Source organism: Phaenicophaeus curvirostris, chromosome 1 (genome assembly GCF_032191515.1).
Source record: "Phaenicophaeus curvirostris isolate KB17595 chromosome 1, BPBGC_Pcur_1.0, whole genome shotgun sequence".
Classification (NCBI taxonomy): domain Eukaryota; kingdom Metazoa; phylum Chordata; class Aves; order Cuculiformes; family Cuculidae; genus Phaenicophaeus; species Phaenicophaeus curvirostris.
This window is the reverse complement of record NC_091392.1, coordinates 166,905,798-166,917,916: the sequence shown is the minus strand read 5'-3', so window position 1 is coordinate 166,917,916 and position 12,119 is coordinate 166,905,798. Positions and strand designations below refer to the sequence as shown.

The window sequence follows — 12,119 nt, the reverse complement described above, 5'->3', positions numbered from 1 at the left end:
TGAGTGCTATCATGAAGCACATGCAAGAGAACTGGGTGAGGTGTTTAAAAGACGGGTGGATGAGGTGCTGAGGGGCATGGTTCAGTGGTTGATAGGAATGGTGGGACTCAATGACCCTGGCAGTCTCTTCCAACCTAGTGATTCTGTGATTATAGAAATGACTGCTGAAAACCTGGAAAAGATTAAGTCTGACCCTCTATAATGAGACGTAAAATTGAAGGGAAGGGAGACCTATTTCAACAAGAGTGCCCTCCTGTGGGAAAGCTAAAGGATCTGCCCAAACAATAGCATGTCTTTATGCTCTCCATTCAGTCACAGTTAAGGTGAACAACGTCCATATTTACTGTTGGTTCATATCCTGTATTGCTATTTCACTAACTTAAAAAAAAACCTCACAGGATGCAAGTCACTGCTGAATTTGGCCCAACATACCTAAAAATGGAACAGCTGCTGAAAAGTTGTCTAACGAGAGCAAAGTGATGGACATTGATTGACAGAGACTGGAAGCTTTATTACTGATGTCATTCTTAACAGTGAAATGCATAGCCTAAGATACCATGCTAAAAATACAAGCCATATTATCAGTCTGTGTATGTGCCATACATATTTTTCTGCCTTCAATGCTAGTGCAATCATCACAGCATGTAGGAATAAATAGCTGTGCATGTACCTTGCTGAGTTGTTCCTTTGCCTGAGATTGGTTCCACCTGAATAGTGAAGCTAAACAAAACATTCATTTTTTAATTAAAAAGTGCTTGATTTAAAAAGAGCCTGAATTTTTCTTCAGCCTGTATTCCTGTGTATACAATATTTTATATGATTCAGATCGTATCCTGAATTCTCCCCAAGAGAATAGTGAGGCTTGCTTTTATATGCCCTAGGAAATGTTTGTCTAGATATTTTTGTTTGTATCTTTATGTCAAAATGTGTAAGACCAGTGTCTGATTCTCCTTTAAACCTGTTTCAAATCCTACGCATGCCGCAGTACTGTATTTGCAAGTGATTGATATTTTTCCTTAACACTGTTCTTGAAGCATTTACGTCTTGACCTTTATGTCTAAGGTGTATATTATTATAACACCCCAGGATTTTCATAGCTGTAAATCACAAATTATAAATAACCGCCTGCTGCTCTTGATACACTTAGAGATCAAACCAAGTTTGCTGGTCACAGGAATGAGACTATTTCTCTGTCCTTGATTAGTTGTCCTCCACAAAATTATAATATCCTGTTCACAATCATCTCCCTCATAAGGTAGCTTGGGAACAAAACCACGGGATGTACCAAGCAGAAAAATGAGAAAATGAGAAAGCAGGAAAAATGTCACCAAGAGCTTTTCTGGGAGCAGTGGGATGGAGCAACAGTCAGTGAGTCTGCTCCTTCAAGTAGCATACTCACAAGCTGTGACAACAGGCAGTGATGGCAGAGGGTGTCAGCAGCCTCATTGTTTCACCACTGCCAGCTCCAAGGCCAAAGAAAGAACTACAACAGTACAAAATATTTTAGCATGGCCAGGTGAAGTGACAGAGCCTGATCGACAGGCCTAGAGCAATGTGGGTAAGCCATGGATGATTCATATTGCGTTGTTATATGTAGTGTTTAATCTGTAACATCTCACATTGCTGTTATCAGTGTGATTGTGCCGCGCTATTCTTGGTCCAAGAAAGTGTGAGAAAGAAAGGCAGTAAGCAGCTGGGGCCAGAGACTCCGCATTTTTGGGGTGATGTAAATTGTTTGTTCAATGGCACAAAAGCTAAGCCCCTCGCAGCAAGGAGAGGGCCTTGAAGCAGTAATCAGACAGCAGTACGGTTTTACTTCACGATTTCTACTTCACAAACCTATTTTCTGCATCTAGCAGGAACTCTTACTACAACTTCAAGAAATCCTCACAGTGAAGTAGCTGTTTATGCTGCTTTAAAAATCCTTCTCACTTTACCATTTTTCAAGAGTTGATATTTTCTTTTTTACATTTTTAAAGGTATTTTTTTCCAAAATCCACTCTCAAAGTAACAAGACAGCAAAACAGATAACAACACGTGTGTGTTTACTGCATGATAACAATGGTGTGTTTTAAGTGAAAATTGCCCTGCATAAGTTGAAGGATACTACCTCAACATCTCGCATGTAACCCTATAAAAATAAAATACCTAGCCCACTAACATTTCCACCAAAGAACGTTCAAATGGAATTCAGTACATTTTGTTTCCTTTCATACTTTGCCAATAAAATCCCAGGTTCTCCAGTTTATTGTTTGCTAGTGATGCTAGGTGACTGGTCTTCAATTCTTTTATCACCTTTGCTGTTTTAAAGGTTGAAATTACTTTGGCATAACTTTAATTCTTCATAATTCTCTTTAACTTAAAGTAATATTTGTGGTTAAAAGATTCAAATCCTCTTCTGAAGGCACACCTAAGTCCCTAGCTCAAGTCATGCACAGTGATGTAAAGCCCCACTGTTCAGCATTAGCTCTCTTTAAAGCAGGTTGTCTACAGCCACACCACATAGCATTTTCTCACAGGTCACTGCTGATTCTCAAGTTACTGTCACTTTTTGTCACAAAAGTATATTCAAATAATGAAGGCTGCAGGGTTTCTATAGCATGGAACTAGAAGCATGGAAAAGTAGATGGCAGTGTTTGAAGCTGAAAAGCATTGAGGAACAATGGACGCACCCAACCTGATGAAGCTGGGAGCAGTCCTTAGAGTAAAGTGTGTACACAACAGCAATCAAGTTTATCTCAGAGGGAATTAGTTCATTGACTGAAAAAACAAGTCTAGGACTGAACTGGTATTTGCTCAGCTGGAGAACAGCCAGTGGGCAAGAACATTAGCTGAGAAACATACACGGGCTTTTCATGAATGCATATCTATTAGGCCAAGTGTCTTGGCCTGACCGTCATCCAGCATTTTTATTTTTGTTTGCTAACAGATTTATGTTTTTTTCATAACTGCCTGAGAAACAAAGCCTCCTTAACATTATGATGGAGATTTCAGGATCATATATTTGTCTTTTCACATTAGTACTCTACAATCTCTTGCAAAGTTAACTTCCTACTTAAGTTTGCATTTCTAAAAATGTAATTATACAATTACTAATGTCCGGATCCTGAAAGTTACCTAGAATGCCATGCTCACTGGAGGACTGGATTCATGACTGCACTTAAGCGCTCACAGCTGTGCTATATCCAACACTAAAGATTGGTGGTATAGGAATAAGAAACAACAAGTGCTAGGCAGGACTGCATTTTATTTACAATCACTGAAAAGGAATGGGAATAAGCAGTCAATTCCCACCAGAGGTCACCAGTGGTACTCTGCAGTCTTTGCTACGTTGCATGCAGTAGTAAGGCTACAGCAAACTGTGAAGAACTGCAGAAAGACATGTAACACTACACCTTGAAGCCATGCTCACAAAAAAAATATCAAAAAAGCTTAAATAGCAGCAGCAGAATAGATAAGAAACCATTTTCTTATGAAGTAGAATTCCTGGATGCAAGGATATTTACTGGAAAGTAACATGCTAATCAATTTACTGTGTATACTATAAACAGTTGTTTTGGCATCTGTGAGGATTCCTAGTGCTGAATTAGAAGATATTCCTATAACTGTTTAAGACTCCTTGATTTCCACCAACCAAATATATATGGTTTGAATAAGAAAGAACAATTTAGCCTTAGTATTTTTAGGTCTAATAATCAGAACAAGTATAACAAACATAGCATCTGAACCCTGTAAAAAAAATTCCATGTAATATAGAATGTAAATTTACATAAATTTCTGCTGGATAACTGGAGTTCCTTTACTACTGAAGTTAAAAAAAGAACTTTTTAGAGCAATTTGATTCAAAATGACAACCCATTATCTACATTATCAAAAGTGCTTTATTGCATACTTTTAGATTGAGACTGAAGTCACTATCCTTACTCTAACTTACAATAAAGTCAGGATAGGCTTCATTCTTATCTGGTCTGTAAAGCAAAAGCAAAACTGTACACGTAGCTTTTCACCAATGCAAGAGATAAAAGCCAGGATATATTAGTATATATATTATAAAGGATGCATTACCTAGCTACACTTGTTATAACATCTGTTGCTACACGCTAGTAAGTTCAGCAAGTATCCAGTATCTGACACGGTTTAAAAAATACTTGATACCAATGAAGAACAACTGCATTATATTCACACACATCAAGTCTTATTAAAAAACCTTTCAAAGCTGTTCTATTTACCATCTTTTTCAAGAAGATTACAGAAATACTCTGAAACTTTCACACATACACATGCACTTATTCTTCTGAATAGTGGCAATCTTCAGACTCTCCGTTAACTTTAACTTGGCATTCTTCTCACACAGAAATCTTCTCCCATGTCAGCCTGTCATATTTTCAGCGGCCTAGAAACAGAAAAAAACCATTTATTGCCAGTCACCAAAAGCAGACACCACATAGATGAAATTTAATCTTTTCTTGTAACTATTTTAATTTACCTAGAGAACTTGAATGTCTAAAAATATACTCCTTATGAAAATTAGATCATGTGTAGTGTCTCCAATGAATACTTCCATTTTAAAAAAATAATACTGTCAACTGCCATTAGCCTTTATTAACGTAGCCATTACTGCTTGTTTCTGTTAAATTGTCTATCCTGTATCTGAGCAGCTTGTGTGCTGTACATTTTACCCTAATGCTTTCAAGAACTGTTCAAATGCATTAATTTTTTTCCTCTGGAGTTTACTTCTTTGTACAATTTATAGTAATTAATACTCTCACTCATACAAATAAATTAGTAACATAAAACTTAGAAGAATGACACTCACCATAACTGCATAAATCACACTGACAATTATTTGATCACAGTCACAAGTAAGTATCTTTATTACTGAATAAATGAACCCAGCCAACAAAGTACAGTTGTTGGAGACTGACATTTGTAAATTTTAATCCAGTTATGGGACAAACAGGCAAAGGATAGCAATGGGAATGATAAACTAGTAAAAGCAAAGGAAACAGTGAAACAGCCCTAAATTACTTATATGCACATAGTTAAAGATATACATATGCAAACATTTAAGCATGTACACAAATATAAATTATGCATGAGTACAGAAAAATGTTAAGTTATAAATTAACTAAAAACCGGTGAAAAATAGCCCTGACTAGCATCCATCAATTAAAAAATCTGTAAGTTTAATCTAAGAATCAGAATGCAGTCTTCCAGAACAGAGATAGGTAAGCTAGATATGTTTCCCTTCTGTCTCCCCAGAAATAAACAAATATAGGATACAGTAGGTATCTTTTACATACATATATATGTATATGAAATTATTTATATATAAAATTGAAGAAGATAAAAATATAAGAAATCATGTTTAGGTAGACAGTAAAAAATGAAAATCCTTTAAAAGGCAAACAATGATTTTTTAAACCATAGTTGCCTTCTCTACTACCTAAACAGGTAAACGCAAAAGCATGAAAAGGCCTACATAGAAGTACACTATGAAATGACCTCTTGTTTGAATCTGGAGCAATTCGAAGCACAGGTTAATGTGGTAAAAACAACATATGAAGATGACATTAGCATGCTGCATACTAAGTAGGCTTGAGCTTCTAGAAATGAGGCGATATGGATTAAAGGAGAAAGCAGCAATTTATTTGCGATATGATGCATATAAGGGGGCAAATGGTGGCTACAAGTGCCCAGAATAAAAATCTGTGGGTTTTTGTTGTTGAGTTTTTTTCCCACTCAAAGGAATTAATTATTTCTGAAGAGATTTTATTAGCACTTTGCATTTCTTCGTGTCACCTTCAGTTGTATTCATTGCCTTTTCTATGGAAGAGTTCATTTCCTTGATGTAAAAATGAGTTAAATCTTAGTACAATTCACAAATTGAAGTATAGCAAATTGAACATAGATTTGACTCTTAAAAACAGATTTGTAAGCTATTTAAGCAAAAGCATTACCTTCAGAGCTTCTGTAGCCTTACGTAGTTCTTTAATAACAGATGATAATGCTTCTGGATTTATCCCCTGCTCACAAAGCCGCACACAAATAGACAATGTTTCCATATCCAAGCCAGTGTTTAGTATTCTTGAAATCTCAAACAGAACTGCAACAGAAAAAATGAAAGCATTTTAGACCCTAGAGCCTATGAAATTCACTCATCTAAAATGTTACTCATCAACATTTAATTTCCACGCTAGAAGGTGAACTTGACAGTTGTGGAAAGCTCTTGCAGTCTGAACTTCAAGAACAGCATTCGTGCCCAGCACAAGCTAGTAGCCACAGCTTCTAACCTACATACCATGCTTTTCTGGTTCAGCAAACTTAATACTGGATAGTGGGGTTTGAAAAAAAAAAAAAAGTTACAAACTCAATAATTAACGTGCTTGCCAACTATTTTAAAAGCAAGCTATAAGAATACTACATGTTTTTGAACTCCAGATACTGATTAAGTCCTACTAAAATGGACTGGAAGCACATTCTTAAAGCTTTAACAGAGAATGTCAGATTTTCCAGCCACCTGTTCCATAGCTAAACCTGTCTTTAGGTCTCATATTATTAGTGGTTTAAGGACAAGCAATACAATTTTTACATGACTCAAAAGCAGCACCACATGCCAGTATGAAATGTTTTGGAGGAGATGCCAGTCAAATTTGGGCAGAAACAAACATATTTCCCACTCTCTCCTTCTAGATCTCACCTGGAGGACCCCTTTTCTCTAATTCTTCTAAACAGTTTGCTGTAACTTGTGTATAACTTACTGAGATCTTATTTCTTGTTGCTACAGAGATTTCCACCCTGAGGCTAAGACCCTAACAATACAGGTTGATTTTGAACAGGTGGTATTCGTGCTGTTTCTGTAATCACAACTCCTCCAGACTAGGGGAAAGTGAAGTAGGTAGTCTTTCTCACCATATAAAAGCAGCATGGCAAGTCACTACTGTCCACTTGACAGTTACAATACTCCACTGCAGCACACCCTCAGTCACACCTATCCAGATCAAGACATGAAAGGCCTAATCTGTCCAGTTAATTCCCCTGAAGATGCAGGGAAACATCAGATGCTATGAAAAATACTTCCAGGTGTAACAATACTCTTGAAGCTCAGACAAGTAGGTTGGATTAAGAATATTCACAAGTTTAAGACACAAACGCCATTTGTCAGACCAAAGCCCTACCTACAAGCCACAGGGAAGCTTTTTAGCTCCCAACAAGGCTTTCTGTTCCCACTGGCTTGAAAGCAGTTTCCAACACATTACACATGCACGCCCTGTCCACATGAAAGCACCTTCAACAGCCAGATACAGCAATAACAAATTGATGCATTTGCAGTAAAATGCCATTGAACATTAAGAGCTACAGAACTGACACCTTCTCAGAAACAAACAGTTCTTGCTTTCTTTAATCATCTGAAGTTCATCATAAAATTCACTAAGCTTGTGATGTATCTGAAGGCAGAGCAGTAACCTAACCAAAGGTAAGTTGTTCCAATTTCCTATGTCAGCAAGAGTTGTGGTCACCAGTTTATAATAGGTGTCGAGGCAGCATCTTTGGCAGAAAGGCGCAGCGATTTGTCCACCAAAAATATTGAGCTCTTAACAGCAATTCTGCAGAGAAAGGCTACTGAACATTTATATCTGACATTCTAGATTATGCATTTTACTTGTCTAAATTACTAGATATAAAAGAACACTTTAATATCAATCCAGTTACTTCCATCAGGTGCTTACTTTTTATGCAGTAAGTTAAGATGCATCACAGATTTCATGTTTTATTTAAAAAGGTCTAAATAATTATCTTAAACATATTTTTGCTACTGCTTATGATGGGCCTTCATCAAGAAAAATCTAATTACGTGGACAGCTATCAATGCTTTACATTTGCAGTTACTTCACCAAATATTCTTAAAATGGAAATTAAAAGATTGTTACTCTGAACAGTAAAAAACCAAACCAACTTATTTATTGAATGCAGTAAAAGTTCAATCATTAATCTAAGACTCTACTTAACAAAATCTTTAAGGATTAAGTGTAGTTTTAAGTTAATAGAAATTTCTTTTCTTGTAAAAACACCTGACATCAGGAAGAGATTAAATTATGAATGTCTATCCTAAATAAAATATACACATTGTTACATAGGAAGCCTGGGCTCCTAAATCTGAAGGCTAGTACACTTTCTATAGCAGTTTTCAAAAGCCTTTCTTTGTTTTTAAATCCACATATCGTCCCATGGATCTAAAGCATTCCTGCAGAAGTGCAGAAAGTACAGTGTCAGTACAGTCAGGAGAACTTAGTACCACTGTCCTTCCCAAACAAATCTCTTTCCATCTGCACAGAATGGTTTTATCCTCTTGAAGCATCAGAGCAGCCATAATAATCCAGCTGGTCATAACTTGCCTCCAGCAGCAGGTCAGAACTGGGTAGATGAGCAGCTGAAATGCTGATTTTTACACCAGTTAAACTCATGAAGGTATTTGCTATGGAATTGTTATGTTACAGCAGCTATAGCTATAATACAAGGGAAGATCATGAGAAATAACAAACTCAAAGCAATGTCCCCCTGCACACAATCTCTAGTCCCTCATTAGAACATTTCCAGATAGAGTTTTCTTATTTAACAACCCTCAGGGCACTTCTTGGCAAGCTTCCACTGTGCCTGAAATCCCTATGAGCTTTTGGCATAGCCCTTCCATGGACTTCCGAAGTTTCACGCTACGTATCACTAAGATATGTCTCCTCAACCTGCCAGCTTTGACTTCTCACAATCAGGCTGGAAAAAGAAAGTGAACATCTGATCGTTACTCGCCCCCTTGACATTTCTCATAGCTTATAAATCTTGGAAATATCTCCCACTACTCCCAATGCCACTTCTCACATTCTCCATCCTACAGAAGAACCAATTTTTTGTATCCTAAGCTACTCTAATTCTGCAATTAACTTCTCAAGTAATCTACTTCAGTAGTCATCCGCAGGAACAAGACTATAGAATCACAGAATCACAGGAAGGTTTGGATTGGAAGGGACCTTAAAGACCATCCAGTTCCAACACCCCTACCACAGACAGGGACACCTCCCACTAGATCAGGCTGCCCAAGGCCCCATCCAAGCTGGCCTTGAACACCTCCAGAGATGGGGCAGCCACAGCTTCCCTGGGCAACCTGTTCCAGTGTCTCACCACCCTCATCGTGAAGAATTTCTTCAACGTCTACTCTAAATCTTCTCCCCTCCGATTTATAGCCATTCCCTCTAGTCCTCTAGTCCTAGTCACATACCCTTGTGAACAGTTCCTCTCCAGCCTTCCTGTAGGCCCCCTTCAGCTACTGGAAGGTCACTGTAAGGTCTCCTTGGAGCCTTCTCTTCTCCATGCTGAATAACCCCAACTCTCTCAGCCTGTACTCACAGCAGAGGTGCTCCAACCCTCTGATCATCTTTGTGGCCCTCTTCTGGACTCGCTCCAACACTTCCATAGCTTTCTAATGTTGGGAATTCCAGAAGCGGACACAATACTCCAAGTAGTTTCACGAGAGAGGAGTAGAGGGGCAGAAACCTCTTCCTTGACCTGCTGGCCACACTTCAATTGATGCAGCCCAGGATATGCTTGGCCTTACAGACTGAAAGTGGACATTGCCAGCTCATTTCAAGCTTCTCATTAATCAGCACCTCCAAGACCTTCTGCACAGGGCAGCTCTCAATCACACCATCCCCCATCCAGTATTGAAACCAGACATTGCCCCAATCCAGGTGTAGGATCTTGCACCTGCCCTTGTTGGACCTTGTGAGGTTCACACAGGCCCACTTCTCAAGCTTGTCCAGGTCCCTCTGGATGACATCCTGTCTTTCTGGTGTGACAACTGCAGCAGTCAGCTTGATGCCATCCGCAAACTTACAAAGGGTGCACTCGATCTCACTGTCTGAATCACTGAAGAAAATATTAAACAGCACTAGTCTCAGTAATGACCCCCGAGGGACACCACTTGTCATGGATCTCCATCTGGACCATCAAGCTGTTGATCACTAATCTCTGAATGCAACTATCCAACCAATTCCTTATCCATTGAACAGTCTATCTATCAAATCCATAGATTCATATAGTGGCCTGAATTGGTAGTGACCCACAAGGATCAACGAGTCCAAGTTCTGTCCCTGCATAGGCCAACCCCAACATTCACACCAGGTTATCTAAGGGCACTGTCCAAATGCTTCTTGAACATTGATGAGTGCAAGGCTGTAGATCTAGTCTTTCTGGACTACGCTAAAACCTTTGACACAGTTTCTCACAGCATTCTGCATAGGAAACTGTCAGTCTCTTGCCTCGACAAGTGGACATTCTCCTGGGTGGAAAATTGATTGGATGGCCTGAACACAGTTGTGGTAAATGGAGTTAAATCCAGCTGGAGGCCAGTCACAAGTGGTGTCCTCCAGGGCTCAGTGCTGGGTCCAGCCCTGTTCAATGTCTTTATCAATGACCTGGATGAAGGCATCAAGTGCACCCTTAGCAAGTTTGCGGACAACACTAAGCTGGGTGGAAGTGTCGATCTGCTGAAGGGTAGGGATGCTCTGCAAAGGGATCTGAACAGGCTGGACCGCTGGGCAGAGTCCAATGGCATGAGGTTTAACAAGGCCAAGTGCCAGGTCCTGCACTTGGGGCACAACAACCCTATGCAGTGCTACAGAGTAGGAGAAGCCTGTCTAGAAAGCTGCCTGGAGGAGAGGGACATGGGGGTGTTGGTTGACAGCTGACTGAATACGAGCCAGCAGTGTGCCCAGGTGGCCAAGAAGGCCAATGGCATCTTGGCTTTATCAGAAACAGGCACCTCTACCATGGGGACAGGCTGAGAGAGTTGGGGCTGTTCAGCCTGGAGAAGGTTCCAGGGAGACCTTGTAGCAACCTTCCAATACCTGAAAGGGCTACAGGAAAGCTGGGGAAGGACTGTTTACAAGGACATGTAGTGACAGAACGAGTGGAAACGTCTGCAAGTGGGATTGGGGAGGGGGTTTAGAGTAGACATTAGGAAGAAATTCCTCAACATGAGCGCTATAAGGCACTGACACAGGTTGCTCAGGGAAACTGTGGCTGCCCCATCCCGGGAGGTGCTCAAGGCCGGGCTGGATGGGGCCTTGGGCAGCCTGGTCGGGTGGGAGGCGTCCCTGCACTTGGCAGGGCGGTTGGAGCCGGATGATCACTGAGGTCCCTTCGCACTCAAACCGTCCCACGACTCCATGACAAGCCCCGAGAGAGCCGGGTCCCGCCCCGTCGCCGCCACCCACCGTCCATGGTCTCCCGCACCGCGTTCAAGCTGGCGGCGTTGCTGGCCATGGCGCCCCGGCCCGCGGCCCCCCGGAACCGGAACCGGAACCGGCACCAGTACAGGCGCGCGCCCGCCCCCCCCCGCGGCCCCGGGTGTCGATTGGCCGCGCAGGGCGGGGGGCGGGACTCCGTTCGAATTCGTGCCGCGGCGCTGCCGCCGATTGGCCCGTTCGAGAGCGGGGCTCGCAGCCATTGGCCCGGCGGCGGCTCCCGCGCGCCGCGATTGGCCCGCGCGGGTGGGGGGCGGGGCGAGTTAAAGAGCGGCCCCGGCGCGGCGCGGCGGGCGCTGCGGGTCCGGGCGAGTATGAGCGGGGCGGCCCGGTGACTGGCGAGGTACCTGCTGCCCCCAGGCCGGGCGGCTCCGGGCTGGGGGAAACGGGGACGAGAAGGGCGAGGAGGGCACCTCCCCGGGGGAACCGTGCTCCCGGGCAGCCGCTGTGGCAGCAGAGCCGACGGTCCTTCTACCCCGTTCTCCCTTCCTTCCTTCTCCCCCCGCCTTCCCTCCCCCCCCCCTTCTTTCTCCCCCCCCTCCTTCCTTCTCCCCCCTCCCCCCTCCCCTCTCCCCCCTCCCTCCTTCCTTTTCCCCCCTCTTCCCTCCTTCCTTTTCCCCCTCTTCCCTCCTTCCTTTTCCCCCCTCTTCCCTCCTTCCTTTTCCCCCCTCTTCCCTCCTTCCTTCCCCCCCTCTTCCCTCCTTCCTTCCCCCCCTCTTCCCTCCTTCCTTCCCCCCCTCTTCCCTCCTTCCTTCCCCCCCTCTTCCCTCCTTCCTTCCCCCCCTCTTCCCTCCTTGCTTTTCCCCCCTCTTCCCTCCTTGC

At 42.2% G+C, this 12,119-nt stretch overlaps 1 protein-coding gene across 1 annotated transcript; it reads right to left on the bottom strand.

Moving 5' to 3' along the window:
- Nucleotides 1-3,856: 3,856 nt before the first annotated feature.
- On the bottom strand, nucleotides 3,857-11,350 carry MZT1 (mitotic spindle organizing protein 1). Its single transcript, XM_069880390.1, has 3 exons — nucleotides 11,268-11,350; nucleotides 5,961-6,106; nucleotides 3,857-4,393 (listed from the first exon to the last, which is right to left on the bottom strand). Exons 1-3 carry the CDS (start codon nucleotides 11,314-11,316, stop codon nucleotides 4,370-4,372), a joined length of 219 nt encoding a protein of 72 aa, XP_069736491.1. The 5' UTR covers nucleotides 11,317-11,350; the 3' UTR covers nucleotides 3,857-4,369.
- Between the last annotated feature and the right edge of the window lie 769 nt (nucleotides 11,351-12,119).